Source organism: Ursus americanus, chromosome 9 (assembly GCF_024610735.1).
Source record: "Ursus americanus isolate L20-20 chromosome 9, mUrsAme1.1.p, whole genome shotgun sequence".
Taxonomy (NCBI): domain Eukaryota; kingdom Metazoa; phylum Chordata; class Mammalia; order Carnivora; family Ursidae; genus Ursus; species Ursus americanus.
In genome coordinates this window covers 40,426,806-40,447,043 of record NC_142135.1, presented here as the reverse complement: position 1 = coordinate 40,447,043, position 20,238 = coordinate 40,426,806, and the positions used below count along the sequence as shown (strand labels likewise).

The window sequence follows — 20,238 nt, the reverse complement described above, 5'->3', positions numbered from 1 at the left end:
TTTTTTCATATTTCCAGTGAATATATAAGTCAATGTTTGCAATACTGAAAACTACATTTCAATTATTTCTTCATTCAGTTAATGTTGCAAATATCTCTATTACTCTCCAGGATATACAACAAAAGTAGCTAAGAATGGTACTCACATTTTACTGATATGACTGACAGTTATTTAAAATAATCCAGTTCACCACTGTTCAAACCTTATAAACTCTTTATAAAGTAAAACAATGTAACAAATGTACTGGGTATATCCCTGGCCAAAGTATTATCTTTAAAAAAAATTCCAAACAATATTCATGATTCAAGTATTATGTCACCTTCCTTTTTTCTCTATAGTTTTGTGTCTATCTTAAAGTACATTACAATAAATAAGCTTCCATGACCACAATCAACATCTTTAGTAGAATAAATTTTACCTTGAAGTTATAAAGGTCTCATGCTTGTGCTTCCCAAGTTTGAATCCTTTTGTAGTCTTAGTTCGCCCTGGAGATGATGGTTCTGACAAAAATGAGCGCTCTAATTCTGAATGCAAGTCAAAGTCACTACAGCATTTTTCAGAGAGCTCGATTAAGTCAACCTTCACCTGCAGTCATAAAAATTAAACAAAATGAGAAATACATCTTAAATGTAATTATTAATGTAACATTTAATTACAGAAATTCATATTTCCTATAGATTATATTTAACTCTCATAATAAATAAATTATAGGTCTGCCCCTTTCCCTCATCCTTTTTTTTAAAGATTTTATTTATTTATTTATTTATTTTTAAAGATTTATTTATTTATTTGACAGAGAGAGACAGCCAGCGAAAGAGGGAACACAAGCAGGGGGAGTGGGAGAGGAAGAAGCAGGCTCCCAGCGGAGGAGCCTGATGCGGGGCTCGATCCCAGAATGCTGGGATCACGCCCTGAGCTGACAGCAGACGCTTAATGACTGAGCCACCCAGGTGCCTCTAAAGATTTTATTTTTAAGTAATCTTTACATCCACCATGGGGTTTGAACTCACAACCCCAAGATCAAGAGTTGCATGCTCTGAAAACTAAGCCAGCCAGGCACCCCTTTCCCTCATCTTTTCAAAGAGCAACATCACTGGTAGTTAAAGAAAAAATCTTAGGAATTCAGCTGCATTTTGGGGTGGGGTGGGGTGGCGTTCCTTCTCAAAGAAGGGCTGTTAATTTTGGGAGACCTCTGCTGTCTGACAAGAACTCAGGATTTATCTATATAAATTAACAAAGTAGCATCTCCAGAACTCTTCCAAAACAATCTGAAAATAACATACTTTGTAAGCCTTGTATAGTCACAATATCTATAATAAAAGGATTCTGTGCCACAGTTCTCAAAGCTCTATGCATTAAATGAGGGTCCAACCTAAGTTTACTTCCAGAGAAATAAAAATTATATTTACTTAAGTTTTATTTAAATTTAGCAAACCTGAAAGACCCCAAATTTTCTAAACCATGTAAAGTTACAATCTTCATTCCAAGATAGTTGCATTTCTTTCTTTTTTTTTAAGATTTTATTTATTTGACAGAGAGACAGCCAGAGAGAGAGGGAACACAAGCAGGGGGAGTGGGAGAGGAAGAAGCAGGCTCCCAGCAGAGGAGCCTAATGTGGGGCTCGATCCCAGGACCCTGGGATCATGCCCTGAGCCGAAGGCAGATGCTTAACGACTGAGCCACCCAGGCACTCCAAGATAGTTGCGTTTCAACATAAAAGTTTTAAAACAACAACTTCTAACACAAATATTTTAGATCTATGATACTAAACATGGTAGCCACTAACCACATGTGCCTATTTAAATTTATGTTAATTAAGATTAAAACAAAAATAAAATTCAGTTCCTTAGTTATACCAGCAACATTTCATTACTCAACAGTCACATAAAGTTAATGGCTACTGTACTAGACAGGGCATTGAACATTTCTGTTACTGCTAAATTTCTATTGGACAGAACAGTTCTAAAAAATCATTGAACAATTTATGCTAAAGGAGAAATTAATTTTTGTTTTTAAAGTTTTAAGTAAGCTCTATGCCCAACGTGGGGTTTGAACTAACGACCCTAAGATCAAGAGTCACGTGCTGGGGGTGCCTAGATGGCTCAGTTGGTTAAGAGTCTGGCTCTTGATTTTGGCTCAGGTACAATACTATACCATACCATATATGGTACAATAATGTAACTGAAATCATCCTCCCTAATACAGCTCTGAGAAGCATAAATCGGAGTGCTTTAAATTTTAAATGTTTAATTACTCTTACCTGTTCACAGTATTATGTTTAAGAACATGAATTCCCATTTGTACCTACATTATTTTAACAAATAGATTCTTTACATTTCCCCCAAATTAAGAGCAGATTGCCAAAATACCATTCCCCACCTTGAACCCAAAAACAAGAATGAACTATAATTTGGTGGGGTATTTTTCTCTATTCTATACCCTACAAATATAAGAAAACAAAGTGCTTCAGGGTACTTAGGCAAAAAACATAATTTCTCCCTAAAAAAAATCTCATTCTCAACTACACAGATCACTAACCAGAAAGAACTGAGTGGTCTGGATTCCATTACTAGGCAATTGATACAAAAATAATGCAGTACTAGTCCCCAAATGGGCTTTTCACAGCCATACAATATCTAACTTATTTTAGTGCTAATAATACACACAAAAAGCAAAAAAATCAACAGTAACTTTTTTCTAATATTTAGTAATAAAATTACTCATACCAAATCCAGATCTGTATCAATCTCTTCAGCCTGAAATGGAGTGAACCACATGGATTTCAACTGATCATCCATGACATCAGCTAGCACATATGCAGTCCTAGAACAAGAAAGGTATTTGGTAAAACACAGAATTCCAAAATCAAATATTTTAGCTTATGTTCTAAGCAAAATCTGAAAAGGTACAATTAAAAATGGTACCCTCAAAACTATTAGTAAAATTAGTACTTAAGACCAAGTTTATTACATGTACTAATGCATACAGAAACTATATATTTAACTTTTCTAAATTTAGGGGATAATTCCATCAAACTGAATAGTCATTATGCTTCAAAAGTACAGTGCTCCAAAGATCAAGACGCATACAACCTCTAGAACAGGGATCACTGAACTATGGCCCCCATTCTGCAAGCCTGCTTGTGTACAGCCCATAAGCCAGAAATGGTTTATTTTTTCAAGTTCTTAAGTTTTTTAAAAAGCTGTAAGAAACAAACGAAGCTACAGAAGAATATACAACAAAGGCTGAATGTCGCCTACAAAGCCTAGAATTTTTATTATCTGGCCCTTTACAGGAAAATAGTTTGCTGGCCCTCTTTAGACCCCAATCATTAAATACACATCATCTACTTAACCACAAAACATTGTGTGTTTTACCTATTGTTAAACAGATTCTGCAGAGATTCTGGAGCTGAAAGTACTGGTTCTACATCCTGGTCACCAAGAGGTAAAGGATCACCAGATGACTCCAGCATCTGCTTAAGTCCAACTACATTGTCCAACAAAGAATCCAGATTGTCATCATCTTTTGAATGTTCCTAGATACAGACAAAAGCAGAATAAGATGATACAGGTAAAACTAGAATATTTATGCTCATAATCTACTGACTCTTTAGAAAAGGTGGTATTCTTTGATTACTAAGAAATCTGCAACAATGTCAAAAACTTATCAACTTAATATTAAATATGTTCAAATAAAACAAACATGAAAAACACTTGTCATTTTATTTCTAAAGAATGGTAGTAGGGGGCACCCTGCATTCAAACAATAGATAATTTAAAAACTATTGCTTTCTTCTTAAGATTCATAATAGTATGGAGGACTTCACCCCAAATTATTAATTCAAAGAGTATTTCAAACTTTGTAAGTACCCAACTAAGGGTTCACTCTTTAAAAAGGTCACTGTGAAAAACTTGTACTAGTCAAAAAGAGAAGAAAATGTATCTTGGGAATGAACTGTTTTTATCTTGTTTCTGGTTTTTTTTTGTTTTTTGGTTTGTTGTTGTTTTTTTTGTTTTGTTTTGTTTTTTACCAAAACAAGCTTCTCTAGTTCAAGGAACAAATTTTCTGGACTTTCTTCTTTGCTTTGTAGAAGCTGTTTTAACTCTGCAGCATTAATACTCATTGTCCGTGATGGATGAGCTCCCTCTACTTCCATGAGACCACTATCATCTCCACAACATCCCTGTAAATGTCACACACAAGTTAAATTTGAGAGCATAGAAATTTGCAAAGATCTTCCAAACTTATTCAGATATTTAAGCTATTTGCTGCAATCTTCCCCTCAATGTTTTGGTTTTACATCAGTACAAATGGCTAGTTTTAAGAAAGATGTAGTCAGCTCAAGGCTGAAATACATCTCTTTGAGTAAGACTCACATAATAAATAGGTAAATACACATATTCAATTTACTAGCAGCAAGATTTCTCAACAAAAACACCCAATGCAAATACAATGGCACTTGCAGGGCATGTAACATACAGACTGATACTCAATAAAATGCCTACTATAATAAAGATCTGATAGAACCTGGATTTATCATTCTGGAGTTAAGGCAAACAACTAAAGAAAACAGTAACTACCATATTTAACGCTATATTCTGTTATGAAAAAAGTTAGACTTCCTGCTTTAAAAAGTAAGCCATATAATAAAATGAATTTTGGCGTGATAATAATTTAATACTAGAAAAGTCATCCAGCAAACCAAATCTTGGTTCATGAAATAAACCTATCCACATTGTCACATATGATAGAACACTTAAGTAGTTCCAAATCTTTAGAACACAATCCTATTTTATTATTTTTATTTAGGTATAATTAACATACAGTATTATATTAGTTTCAGGTATACAACAGTGAATAGATATTTGTATTCATTGAGAACTAATCACCACACTAAGTCTAGATACCACCTGTCACCATGCAAAGTTAATACAATATTATTGACTATATTTCCCATGCATTGCCCATTTTATTTTTTAAATTTTTTTAAAGTTTATTTTTTTAGTAAGCTTTACACGTGGAGCTTGAACTCACAACCCCAAGATCAAGCGTTGCATGCTCTTCCAACTGAGCCAGACAAGTGTCCCACCTTAAATGGCTCAAAACGAATATGGTCTCTTAGAGGAGACTATATACACCAATCTACATGCAGGATTTAGTATTTTTAAATAGGCATTAACAATAAAAATTTTCTTTGGAGTTCCTAACATTTGTCTTATAACTGGACACATTTCAATGAAAATTATTCTTTTTTTTTAAAGGATTTTATTTATTTGAGAGAGAGAGAGAGACAAGCACAAGCTGGGGGGAGAGGTAGAAGAGGAGGGAGAAGCAGGTTCCCCAATGAGCAGGGAGCCCGATGCAGGGCTCGATACCCAGGACCCTGGGATCATGACCTGAGCCAAAGGCAGATGCTCACCCGACTAAACCACCCAGGTGCCCCAAATAAAAATTACTCTTAATAGATTCCCACTCAAACCAACACTGTGCCTGAAGCACATTTGTACATTTCATAAAACACTAGACTAAGGAAGTCATTCACTGTTGTGTTAAGGAAGACGGTATATAGTTTTAATGAGAAATTCAATAAAACATTATAAGAGTTTATTGCTTTGTTTGGAGGTGAGGGTAAAGGGTAGGTTGACAATGGTCTAGCCTATGTTTTATTTTTTAAAAATTGAGGTAAATGAGTTAAAAATAATCAGAGTGCACTGACAGAGACTATACAGCATTCTCTTTAAAGGAACTGTCCCCTAAATGTTGATAAAATGGACAAATTAATAGACTAGATATATTTTACAGAAATAAGTATATTAACCAGATAACAAATTATAAAGGCATCTTCTTCTTTTCTCACTCTGTTATTCATATCACTTTCACCAAGAGATAGAAAGTTTAGTGTAGTTGAATCAGAAAACCTTACAATGGTCATTATTTTTAAAGGTCAGAGAAAACAGACTAAAATAATCAGTTAAAAGAAAGGGGGAGAAGTTATTTCCACCCAAAAACCTGCACATAGATGTTTCTAGCAGTTTTATTCATGATCACCAAAACTTGGAAACCACCAGGATGCCCTTCACTAGGTGAATGGATAGAAAAAAATGTAAGATAGTCACACGATGGAATATTATTCAGTGCTAAAAAGAAAAGAGCTATCAAGCCATGAAAAAACACGGAAGACTTGCTGTATACTGTATGATTCCAATTACCTAACATTCTGGAAAGGCAAAACTATGGAGGGGGTAAAGAGATCAGTGGTTGCCAAGGGTTAAGAGGGAAAAGATGAATAAGTGGAGCACAGAAAATTGAAGGCAGTAAAATTATTCTGCAGGACACTAAAATAGTGGATACACATCATTATACATTTGTCAAAAACCACAGAATGTTCAATGCCAAGTGAACCTGAATATAAACTATGGATTTTGACAAGGATTATGATAATGTGTCAATGTGGATATTGGTATGGATTGAGATAATGTATCAATGTAAGTCCATCAATATATCATTATAATGCAGAAGGTTGGTAGGTTGGTAGTAAGGGATATTAGGGGATAAGAGAAGATAGTAGGGAAGACTGTACAATAGTAGGGGAGGCCTGTGCATGGGGGAGATGGGGGAACAAGGAGTATATGGAAACTTTCTGTACCTTCCACTCAATTTTGCTGTAAACCTAAAACTGCTCTAAAAAATCTAAAAAAAAAAGAAGGATTTTTGAATTAGGGGCGCCTGGTTGGCTCAGTCATTAAGCATCTGCCTTTGGCTCAGGGCATAATCCCAGAGTCCTGGGATTGAGCCCCACATCAGGCTCCTCTGCTGGGAGCCTGCTTCTTCCTCTCCCCCTCCCCCTGCTCATGTTCCCTCTCTCGCTGGCTGTCTCTCTGTCATATAAATAAATAAAATCTTTAAAAAAAAACAACTATGAATTAAAATATTCAGAACAATGCAAATTTTTCATCTCTCCATACTATTTCTTTTTCATTATTATGAGCAGAAATAGTTTTGAACAAAATAAAATGCATTTTACATTTTAATCCACTTACTTTATACTAAAAGCCATCTTACAAAATCTAGGGTCAAATTTGGCACAATTTGAAGTATTCTGTATATACACTACTATTAGAAGTAGTAATAAAGAATTTTTAAGAAGATTTTTAAAAACATACTCTACAAAATTATTTCAGGAAAATGAAAATTCTATCAAATTTGTTTGTAATACAGTTTCAAATCTCCTTATTCACTTGTCAAACACAGCTATTTGTATTAAACACAATGCTTCATATTAAATATATTGCTTGTATATTAAATATAGTGTTAATTATAAATACTTGTATTTATATAGCATAATTATAAATAAATATTAAATATAAGGCTTGTATTAGATCACACAAGACACTGTACAAGTACTCTGGGAAAAACTAGAAAGACATGCTTTCTGACCTAAGTGAGCTACTATTCTGAAAGTGGTGTGGGAAATGGTAAAAAGGCCTGTAAATGATCTATGAAAAAGAAATCTAATAACATGCTTTAAAGTGTACAGAAAGAAAAGTGATCTCAAAGGCTTCACAAAGTGGGATGAATTAAACAGGCACTATGAACAGATTAGTTTTATCAGAAAAAAGACAAAGAGACCAAAAGCTAAGAGAAGCATCGCCAAGGAAAAATGTGTATATATAGATGAGATTTAAGGATGATGGCATAGTATAAAATGTTTTCTAAGGAAGAAGTGGTTGCAAAGGTAGCTTTTTGGTCATAAATAGTCTTGAATGCCATGCTAAAAAGCTTGGAATTTATTCAACAGACACCAAAAGTTATTGTAGGATGCAGGGACATGATTTGAGGTCTGATTTAGAAAGATATGAACTCACACAGAACTATTCAGAATATGTGAGAGAAGTAAATGTTTGGAAGGAAACTAGAAAGAAGGATGATACAATACTCTCTAAGAAAATATCAATAAAGGTATAAGAATCAATTTTTAAAAACCTATATATAAATTCTGGAGTGGAGAAGTACAGTAACTGAAATAAAAAATTCAGTAGAGGGGCTCAACCTTAAAGACAGGTCAGCTGAGATGATCCACTTTAAGGAACAGAAAGAAAAAAGAATGAAGACCCACAAGCAAAACCTCAGAGACCTAGGGGCGCCTGAGTGGCTCAGTCATTAAGCATCTGCCTTTGGCTCAGGTCATGATCCTAGGGTCCTGGGTCTGAGCCCCACATGGAGCTCGCTGCTCAGCAGGAAGCCTGCTTCTCCCTTTCCCACTCCCCCTGCTTGTGTTCCCTCTCTTGCTGTGTCTCTCTCCGTCAAATAAATAAAATCTTTAAAAACAAAACAGGGGCGCCTGGGTGGCTCAGTCGTTAAGCGTCTGCCTTCGGCTCAGGGCGTGATCCCAGGGTCCTGGGATCGAGCCCCACATCAGGCTCCTCCGCTGGGAGCCTGCTTCTTCCTCTCCCACTCCCCCTGCCTGTGTTCCCTCTCTCGCTGGCTGTCTCTTTGTCAAATAAATAAATAAAATCTTTAAAAAAAAATAAAATAAAATAAAAAATAAAAACAAAACAAAACCTCAGAGACCTGCCAGGCACTATCAAGAGCACCAAAATACATATAATAAGAATCCCAGAGAAAGAGGAAAGAAGAGAGTCGCAAAGAATATATGAAGAAATAATAGCTGAAAACAGCCCAAATTTAATGAAAAACATTAATCTATATTTCCAAAAGGATCAACAAACTCAAAGACACTCATATTTAGCCACATCATGATCAAACTATTAAGAACCAAAGACAGAGAATCTTGAAAGCAGCAAAAGAGAAGTGACTCAGGTAATAAAAGGGATCCTCAACAAGATTAACTGATTTGTCATCAGAAACCAATGGAAGCCAGAATTTAGAGGAAAGACATATTCAAAGTGCTGAAAGAAAAACGCTATCAACCAAGAGGTCTCTATAACTGACAGAACTATCCTTCAAAACAGAGGGAGAAATAAGACATTCCTAGATTTAAAAAAGAGAGAGAGAGAGAGAGAGAATTCACCAGTAGCAGACCTACTCCACAAAAAATACTTAAGGGACTCCTTCAAACTGACATGAAAGGACATTAAATAGCAATCTAAATTCACATGAAAAAATAATGTCAGTAAAGTATATATAGGTAAAAGGCAATATTAACATATTTTTGTTTGTAACTCTTTTCTTCTATCTGAATTGAAAGACAACAAAATAAAGCAATGATGATAAAACCGTGTAGATGGGCTCATAATGTATAAAAATGTAATTTACATGATAACAGCAGCACAAAGGAAGGGAATAAAGCTATACTGTAGCATTTTTTATATACTATTAAAATTATGTTGCATTAATGTGAAGTAGATTGTATTCAATTAAGGTGTTAAATGTAGTACTCAGGAAAACCACTAAGAAAATAACTAACAAAACAAAACAAAACAAGTAACAAAAAAAGTTAAAATGGGGGTGCCTGGGTGGCTCAGGAGGTTAAGGGTCTGCTTTTGGTCAGGTCGTGATCCCAGGGTCCTGAGATCAAGTTCCACATTGGGCTCCTTGCTGGACAAGGAGCCTGCTTCTCCCCCTGCCTGGGCTCCCCCTGCCTGTGCGTGCGCTCTCTGACAAATAAATAAATCTTTTTAAAAAAAAGTTGAAATGGCAAAGTAATATCTATTTAACACAATATAATAAAGAGAAAAAAGGTTATATAGGAAGTAAATAACAAACCGGTCACCAGACATACACCCTATCAGTAATTAGACATACATAAATTGATTATACCAATCAAAAGAAATTGGCAGAATGTAAAACACACACAATCCAACTATATGGTATCTACAAGGAACACATTTTATTTATTGATTGATTGACTTTTTTTTTTTTAAGTAGGCTCCACAACCAACATGGCCCACACCCAACTCACAATCCTGAGATAAATAGTTGCATGCTCCACCAACTGGGCAGCCAGGTGCCCTAAGAGACACACTTTAGATTAAAAGATACAAACAGATTGAAAGTAAAAGGGTAGAAAAAATATATACCATACAAACAATAACCAAAACAGAGCTAGAGTGGCTATACCAATAATTCAAAATAAAGTTTTAGACATAAGTTATTACTAGACATAAGTTATTATTAGAGATGAAGAAAGACATTTTATTATAACAAAAGCATCAATCCATCAGGAAGACAAACATGAACATATATGCACCTGACAACAGAGCTCAAGATGCTGTAAGCAAAAACCTGACAGTAGTAAAGGGAGAAACAGACACTTCAACAGTAACAGTTGGAGATTTCAGTCCCCTACTTTCAGTAGTGGGTAGAACAACTAGGCAGAAAATCAACAAGGAAACAGAAGGCTTGAACAACTATAAACCAACTACTCCTAACAGACATGTATAGAACATGCCCTCAAACAGTGGCAGAAGACATATTCTTTTCAAGGGCACGTGGAACATTCTCCAGGATAGCACATACCCTATACTGTAAAATAAGCCTCAACAAAGTATGACCTCTGACCACAATGGAATGAAGTTAGAAAACAATTACAGAAGGAAATTTGGAAAAGTCACACTTATGTGAAAATTAAACACATCCGTAAATAACCAATGGGCCGCAGAAAAAATTACAAGGGAGATTAGAAAATCCTCAGAGATGAACAAAACCAAAAACATGACATGACACAAGCAGTGTACAGAGGAAAATTTATAGCTGTCAACACCTACATTTAAAAAGAAGAAAAACACATAAATAGAAAATGTCAAATTAATATAACCTAACCTTCCACCTGAAGAAATTAGAAATTGAAAGAGTAAACTAACCTCAAAGCAAGTAAAAGGAAAAAAACAATCAGGATAAAAGCAGAAATAAACAAATAGAGAATAGAAAAATAATAGAAAAAATCAAAGAAGGGGCACCTGGGCGGCTCAGTCGGTTAAGCGTCTGACTCTTGATTTCAGCTCAGATCATGATCTCAGGGTTGTTAGACTGAGCCCTGGACGGGCTCCTTGATCAGTGGGGATCCACTTGGGATTCTCTCTCTCTCACTCCCTCCATCCCTCCCCATACTGCTCATGATCTCTCTCTCTATCAAAAAAGTAAAAAAAAAGAAAAAAAAATCAAAAAACCAAAATTTGGTTATCTGAAAAAAAAAAATCAACAAAACTGGTGAACCTTTAGCTAAACTAACCAAAAGGAGAAAAAAAGGAGAGAAGACTCAAATTACAAAAATCAAGAATGAAAAGGAGGTCATCATTAACAATCTTACAGATGTAAAAAAGTTTATAAGGAAATATTATTAACTATATTCCATCAAGTTAATGTAGTTGAATGAAGAGGAACAAATTCCTAAAAAGCCACAAACTACCAAAACTGACTCAAGAAGAAACAGAAAATATGAACAGATTTATATTGAGTAAAGCAATTTAATTTGTATCAAAAACATTTTACACAAAGAAAAGCTCAGGTCAAGATGGCGTCACTGGTGATTCTACCAAATGTTTAAAAAATGAATACGATCCTTCACAAATGCTTCCAAAAACTAAAAGCAAAAAGAACAATTAACAGTTCACTCTATGAGACCAAAGATGCCACAAGAAAAAAAGCTGTAGACCAATATCCCTATAAATAGAGACCCAGGGAGGGGCACCTGGGTGGCTCAGTTGGTTAAGCGTCTGACCCTTGATTTAGGCTCAGGTCATGATCTCAGGGTCCTGGAATCGAGCCCCACATCAGCCTCCACAATCAGCAGGGAGTCTGCTTGGGACTCCCTCCCTCTCTCTCTGTCACTCCTGCTGCTTGCGTGAGTGCCCTTTCTTTTTCTATAAAATGAATAAATAAGTCTTAAAAAAAAGAAACAGAGACTCAAAATTCCTCAATAAAATAAAACAAACTGAATCTAGCAACATATAAAAAGGATCATATAGCAAAAAAAAAAAAAAAAAAAAGGATCATATATCATGAGCAAGTGGGATTTATCCCAGGAATACAGGACCAGTTCTACATGTAAAGATCAATCAATATAATATACTACACATCAACAGAATATGGAGAAAACATGATCATCTCAAAAGACAAACAAAATCCACAACCTTTCATGATAAAAACACACAACAAACTAGGAACAGAAGTATTTCTTCAACTGATAAAGGGTTTCTATGAATAACCATAGCTAACACTGTATTTCATTGTGAAAGATTGAAAGTCTTCTCCCTATGATCAGGAACAAGACAAAGATGTCAATTATTGCTACTTTTATTCAATATGTACTGAAGAAGGTTCTTGCAGGAACAATTAGGCCAAAAAAAAAAAAAAAAAGGAAGAAAGAAAGAAAACATATTCAGATTGGAAAGAGAGAAGTTAGACTATCTTATTTGTAATGATATGATTTTATATACAGAAAATCCTAAGAAAATCACAAAAAAACTATTAGAACTAATAAACAAGTTCAGCAAAGTCACAGGATACAATACCAAGATTCAAAAATCAACTCTATTTTTCTAAACACTAGCAAAGAACAATTCAAAAATGGAAATTAAGAAACAATTCCATTTACAATAGCATTAAAAAATTCCCAATTTAGAGCCATAAACTTAACAAAAGAGGTACAAGATTTGTATATTGAAAACTACAAAATATCTTAGAAAGGAATCAAAGATAATCTAAATAAATGGAAAGCCATGCCATGTCCATGGATGTGAAGACTTAATAGTATTAAGATAGTAATACTCCCAAAACTGATCTACAGATTCAATACAATCCCTAACAAAATCTCAGCAATCTTTCTGCAGAAACTGATACAGTCACAGAAAAGTAGGTTAGTCGCTGCCATGGCCCAGGAAAAAGGAGGAATGGGGAGTTTCTGTTATGGGCACAGAGCTTCTTTTCAGAATTCTGAAAGCATTCTGAAATTAGATAGCGGTGATGGTTGCACAATTCTGTGAATATACTTAAGAACCACCAAACTGTCAGTTTGAAGGGGTGAATTTTATGAGATGTAGATCACATATCAATAAAAATTTTATAAAAAAAGCAGCAGCAAGAAGGAAATCTAAGGTAACAGAAATACAAAGAAACGAAATATGAAAGGTTTTATGAATAAAACTGACCGGAATGACAGCTGCTAAAGATGATGAAGAAAAGGCGGAAAGTTGAGTTTTATTTCATGATTTCTACCTTGAAGGTCAAGGAAGATCATGACATAAAAGTAGGGCAGTTAAAGATAAATCAAGTATATGTGGGAAGATTATGAATTTGGTTTGGGATATTCAGAGATTCTATCAAGTAGCCAAGGGCAAGGAGACAGACGAGAGAGAGGAGAGGAAAACACAGGAGAGGGAAAAGGAGCCAGGTATGATATTAGAAAGTATAAGATCTATGTCACAGATAAAAATGAAATGATGCGGGGGGGGGCATTTTCCTCTGATTAAGGAAGGAAACAATAGGTTAGAAAGAACAGGGATAGACTCTGAAAGGATTAAGAAACCAAGCCAGATGACCTTGATCTTTTCTCAGTGAAAAAGATGAGAAAAGGAAACACATCGGTAAGGGATGAATAAAAGCATTAATTAGCAGTCCTGAGGACCCAGTAGCTCCTGGATAACAAGAATGAACAGTGGTTAGTAATTTTTGATTAGGAACTGCTTAATTGATCAGATGTACAAAAAATCTGTCAAACTGATTTATTAACAACACACCACACGGGATCTGATAAAACTAATAAACTAATAAGTAGTCTTCCATTAAGTAAAAACTCTAAAATTTCTTTACAGGAGCTACAATCCTACCATTAAATATGCTTTTTATTTTTCAGAATCAAAATCTGATCTTTCAGAATCAAAGCATGTGGTAAACTTAATCACTTTAATAAAGTGTATCTGACACATAACAAACACAAATTTGCTGCTAAAATCGGCACAAAAATAACTACAAACACAACACACAGCCAAAAAGTGCTGACTAAAGTAAATTTTTTTTTTAAAGTAGGTTCCATGCCCAACATGAGGCTCAAACTCACGACCTTGAGACCAAGAGTCGCATGCTCTAACAAATGAGCTGGTCAGGCACCCCTTACTGAAATAAATATTCTTAATATAAATTACATGCATAAGAGAAATACACTAAACAGTAAATTTAATTTTTTCTTATGAAATAATCCCATTTTATATTTGCTTTGGTATAACTGTACTAAACAGGTCCACTACAACTCTTCCCAAACAGAAATCTTATATATGAGCTGAATTTCTTAAACCAGAGTTGACAGAATACAGACCTACAGGATGTTAACTAGCTATATGCATTTGCGTGCACACACGTTATACACACTCACACATGCAAGTATTTTGCATGCAATACATTTGGAAAAAGCTAGATTCAACTGCAGCAAAGTAAGTTTCTATTTATCCAGGAACTTTTAGAGCTCTTACTATACTAATGTGCATAATTAAGTTCCATCATGAGAGACATTTCCAAACTTATCTGACCACAAACACTTTGAAGGCAAGCCTATTAAATATTAAAGGTTTCTGGAATTGTGCCCACAACTTATATCATGATTTTGGAAAATACTAATGAGAGAAATTCTTAATTAGATTTTAACAATAAGATTTTAGAGTTGGGGAAATAATCTTTAATTTGTATCTATGATGGATCCAAAATACCCTGGTAAAAAATCACCCCAAAATCACAACATCCAAAACACAATCAATCAGTAAATGTTCAATTAAATGACAGTAGGTAAATACTTGATTAAGAGACTGATAAAATTTGAACATTCTTGAGTGTCCCTGGCAAAGTAACCTAATGTAAAAAATTTGAACATTCTTGAGTGTCCCTGGCAAAGTAACCTAATGTAAAAAATGAAGGCACTAGAGGCAACTGGGTGGCTCAGTTGGTTAAGCGGCCAACTCTTGATTTTGGCTCAGGTCATGATCTTGGGATCCTGGGATTGAGCCCCGAGTTGGGCTCCAAGCTCAGAGGGAACTCTGCCTGAGGCTTCTCTCTGTCCCTCTCCCTGTGCCCCTCCCCCAACTCATACATGTGCGCTCTCTCTAAAAAAAAAAGATTAATTTAAAAAAAAAGAAGGCACTATGGGTAGTATTTTTCACTACTTAAGCTGCCAAATCATAGATATTCACAAATTAATGATCCTTAATAAATTTAAAGAGTTCAATAAACTCTGCTCTTAAACATCTTTTAATAAATCAAAAACTTGCATTTATAGTGGGATAAGGGCACAGAAAAAAGACACTATTCTAAGTTCAACTTCCAAAACACATCCTAAGATATTTCTGAAAACAAGAGATTCTTTTTAACTTATGATGAAGTTTGTAAATTTAAAAAATAGCAAATACATACATATACATATATGTACACTTACCATTGTGTCAGAGTTAAGAATTTGTCTCATAAATTCCAAAAATGAAGATGCAAGTTCACCTGTGTCCTTACTAAATGTGCTGACCACTCGTTTCAGTAAACTATGCAAAGCATTACTGTTTTTCCTTAAAGAACTGTAAATAGAGAGGATATGTCTTGAAATTTGAATGCATAAATCTAGTATAAGAAATAAATCATCTCCAGTTCAAACAGAACAAAATTCAGTCCACCATTTCAAAAATGTTTTCGTGCAGCTATTACATAACCATTTAATAAGACAAAATCTACAGATACCTCCTTTTAAAAATAAGCTTCAAGCTCTCAAACAAAACATCCCCCCCAAAAAGAAAATATTTACCCAAAATATAAAGATATAAAACTTAGCAAAAGAAACTTCGAGGTTCCCTATTTTTATACTCTTTATACCCTGAGGATTTCTCTAATACAAGGAGGTTATATAGCTGCCTCAGAAACCTGACCAGAGAGACTGATGTACATAGTAACTACAAAAAATAACTATCCCTTTGGCACTATAATCTGATAAAAGAAAATCAAGGGCATAGACTGGGGATCTACAAACTTTTTATGTAAAGAACCTGATAGTGCATATTTAATGCTTTCCAGGTTACAAAACAATGCAGTCTGTTTCTCTCTATACGCAACGGCAGTCTCAGTTACAACTACTCAACTTGCTTGTATAGTGGAAAAGCAACCATAAGCAATACATAAATGCTGACTATGTTCCAATAAAACTGTATTTACAAACACTAGTGGTGCGCTGGATTTGGCCTATGGCTCATGGTTTGCCAACCCCTCATACTGACAGGTTTAAGCATAACAATCAATTATGACAATATACAGTCTCGATAAAAATTATTCTAAACATTTACACAGCTCTGTTGATCAACAGAGAATTTCAAGGGCAAAGTATTCTAATATTCAATTGTGTCCTTAAGTTGTAATAATTCATAATTAGTTAAAACAAAAATAAGATTATATTAACACTAAACAGGCAGTGTTTGTATTTGAAAAATGTGGTTGGATTCTGAGATACCATCATAGAAAACTTGGTAAAGTAATACAAAAGAGAGAAAGAGAAAGACTCCTGCCCTTGAGAACTTTATAAAATAATGAAATGGATAAGGCACAATAAACAGGACTGAGATTTAAATACAAATATAGATAATATGATTAATGAAAAAAGCATAGGTTTAAAATTAGACTATACCGATTACTAGCCTCTACATAACTTTAAGCAAATGAGCCTTACTTCCACGATCTACCAAAAACTGGAGTCCACTACATACCTATTAGAATGTCTAAAATTTAAAAAACTAACAATAACAAAATCTGGTATTTTTGTTGCTCAACTTGTAAAGAAGTTGTCTATAAAAAAGCAGTGCATTGGAATTTTACGGTGATGGAACTGCTCTGTATGCAGCTGTGGTGACAAACACATGACTCTATGCATTTGTCAAAATCCACAGAACTGGGGGCGCCTGGGTGGCACAGCGGTTAAGCGTCTGCCTTCGGCTCAGGGCGTGATCCCGGCGTTATGGGATCGAGCCCCACGTCAGGCTCTTTCGCTATGAGCCTGCAACTTCCTCTCCCACTCCCCCTGCTTGTGTTCCCTCTCTCGCTGGCTGTCTCTATCTTTGTCAAATAAATAAATAAAATCTTTAAAAAAAAAAATTCCACAGAACTGTACAACATGAAACATGGACAAGGTTACAAAGAAAGGGAGAACACTAGAATCAACATCTAATATTGGAATAAAAAATGTCATTATGTACTCATTTTAAAAAATACATACGTACAAAAACAAATATAGATATGTATAAGCATGAGTTAGGACACATGCATATATTTTCTAGCTCTATCCAATGAGAAGAACCAAAATCAGTGATACAAGCTGAACAACAAAATGAGTAACAATAGCATTAGATTATCATACAAAGAAAAAATTAATGTCCATAAGTCCATACTGATATAAATCCCTAAATAAGTAAACAAATGAGGGAAAAGTGATAATTCTTCCCTACAGAAGGATAATTAATAAATTAAAAAGGAATAAGAGAATTAGGACATTTGCATTAGGACACCACAATAAAAACTGCCACATGCCAAGATACACTGATGAATACTAAAATTAGTGGACAAGAATTTTAAGCGGAAACAAGATATATGCATAGTCTCAAAATATATTCACCAAAATATTTAGTAATTAAAAGTGTAAAATTATTAGGTTTAAAGTGCAGAATCATGAAAAAAAGCACCTCAGTCAAGGGATCAAGGTGGATATCACCAAGAAATACTTCAGTGGATGGTGATAACATTTACTGGGAAGAACAAGACAGAAACATGCTTGAAGCAAGAATATCAAGGGCTCTGCTTTAGGTCTATTCAGTTTGAACTTCCGTTAAACAACCAAGCAGAGATGTCAAATAGATGGATGGGTTATTTGGAGCTCAGCAGAAAAATCAGAGCTAGAGGAAGAAAAGGGAATAGATTAAGGCAGCTTAGGAAAAGATTACTGGCAGGAAGAAGACCAGAAACATGAATCCAGCAAAGCCAAAAACATCACATATAATGCTATGGCAAATGTATGCAAAGAGTATCTGTAAGAGCTAGGAATGCAGGAATCGAGGAAAGTTTTTTTGCTTTCTTGCAGGTGAAGGATATGAGTTTTAAAGGATATAGAGTAAATACCCAGGCAATAGGAAAAAGGACATTCCAGAAGTAAAATGTAAAGACTATAGTGAGAGAATCGGGATGGAGTAGGAAGAGGAGGAAAGCTTGGATTTTCAGCAGGTGCCACCAACTGAGAGAGAATATAAATGAGGAGACAGGTTTATCAGGAGAAGGAAGTAGAGAAAGTAGGAGCCAGCACCAATCACAGTATTTGGAACATAAGTTTTCAACCAGTGTTATAAGAATTAATGAGAGGCACAACGTATGTTTCTTCCTCCTTTCTATCTCATAATCCTACATACTTCTACAAATTCCCAAGGAAATCTACATAATATCCAGCTACCTTCCTAGAGAAGAAAAAGATGAGGGTATGGACAGAGAGACTGGAGCAGAAATTATACTTGAGGTTTACAATATCTCAAATTAATTTTATCTCAGCTATTCTACAGAATAAAAAATGCAGAATCAGTACTTTTAGCTTTAGGGCCCATAATATCACACCACCATCACTTTTGAACGACTATAGATAAATACATCAACAAAGCAAATATAGTATGAATTAACATCCCTGGAACAGTAAGACTCCCTTCTTAAATACTATAAGATGTCCACGTTAATCTATCTATTCAATTTATAATTTTAATTCTAAAGATTTTATTACTAGCACAAAAATCTTTTCCATAAAAATACAAATTTCTCCACATGAAAGAAATCAGATCTTCAACCTTCTACAGATAGCCATGAATTAATCAATTTGGGGAGGGCTGACAGAGTAAAAATTAAATCCAAGAATGTATTAAATTAAGCATTACCTTTTTAAATGAAATAATCCATAATCATGCTCTGCAAGAAACATCATTGTTCTGACACATGTCAGTAAACAGTTGTAACTGCTCTCAGAGTTAGCTAGCATAGCCAGTAAACAGTCACAGATTGAGGCCATCAGTTCTTTGTTAGGTAGAGAATTGGAGAGCTGCTCCATTTCAGAAACAGAACCTTCAGAAGAGTTTGGCAAAATAAGAGCAATGTCCTGTGAGGGAGGAGAGGAGTAAGGGAAAAATTTTTCTTTAATTATTATCACCAAGAATTAACATTTTAATATTAGAAATACATACCAATTAATAGTAATTACCTCATCAAAATATTGTTACCTTCCTATCCTAAATATAAAGTCAAAAACAAACAAAGGAGTCATTTTGCTCTTCTATAAAAGGTGATACAAAGATATACACTTAAAGAAATAAAAACAAATATTTTACTTTACAATACCTTTACTCTAAAAGAACATCTCATTTATTCATTTGGCTCTATGCCCAAAGTTGGGCCTGAACTCATGACACCAAGACAAGAGTTGCACGTTCTACCAACTGAGCCAGCCCGGTGCCCCCCAAAATTTTTCCTTCTGCATCACACTGAGTGTAGTTTTTATCTTCAAATGGTTAAGTGAACTACTTTTGGTACTAAAATATTTTAAAATCATTGTATTATTGATTCATTTGGATAGTTTTTTAATCTATAAAGAAATCATTCAGTGAAATAAAATTTTTTTAAAAGACTTTATTTATTTATTTGAAAGAGAGAGCGAGCAAATGCACATGTGAGCAGTGGCGGGGGGAGGGGGGCAGGGCAGAGGGAGAGGAAGAAGAATCCCAAGCAGACTCCCTGCTGAACACAGAGCCAGATTGGAAGGGGGTGGGGGAGCTTGAACTCATGACCCTGAGATCATGACCTGAACCAAGACCAAGAGGTGGATGCTTAACCCACTGAGCCACCCAGGTGCCCCTCAGTGAACTAAATGTTAATAAACATATCCATATTGGGCTGCCTGGGTGGCTCAGTTGGTTAAGCTTCTGCCTTCAGCTTGGGTCATGATCCCAGGGTCCTGGGATCAAGCACTGCAGGAAGCCTGCTTCTCCTTCTCCATCTGCCTGCTGCTTCCCCTGCTTGTGCTATCAATTAAAATAAATAAACATATCCATATTGGAATTTAAAACATCACAGAAAGAAATGGATGGAGCAAATAAACATTTAGGCAGTCTTCTAACTATTTTCCTCTAGTTTTTATACACTTTTAAAATTCAAGTTTTCCAATGCTCAAGCAAGTTTAACCAACAATAAAAATTCCCACCACTCTTTTTATAGAAGTAAATAAAGTAGATTTTACAG

The 20,238-nt window shown here is 34.9% G+C and overlaps 1 protein-coding gene across 2 annotated transcripts in view; it reads right to left on the bottom strand.

Moving 5' to 3' along the window:
• The window catches only part of VIRMA (vir like m6A methyltransferase associated), a 60,891-nt gene that overhangs the window by 3,021 nt on the left and 37,632 nt on the right, over positions 1-20,238 (bottom strand). The window contains exons 16-21 of one of the 2 annotated variants that reach the window (XM_045805942.1): positions 18,885-19,102; positions 15,383-15,515; positions 4,034-4,186; positions 3,378-3,538; positions 2,727-2,823; positions 419-585 (exon numbers count right to left, since the gene is read on the bottom strand). In XM_045805942.1, coding sequence (XP_045661898.1) covers positions 419-585; positions 2,727-2,823; positions 3,378-3,538; positions 4,034-4,186; positions 15,383-15,515; positions 18,885-19,102 — 929 coding nt within the window. The remainder of the gene's footprint in view (positions 1-418; positions 586-2,726; positions 2,824-3,377; positions 3,539-4,033; positions 4,187-15,382; positions 15,516-18,884; positions 19,103-20,238) is intronic. The other variant, XM_045805943.1, reaches the window with a different exon arrangement.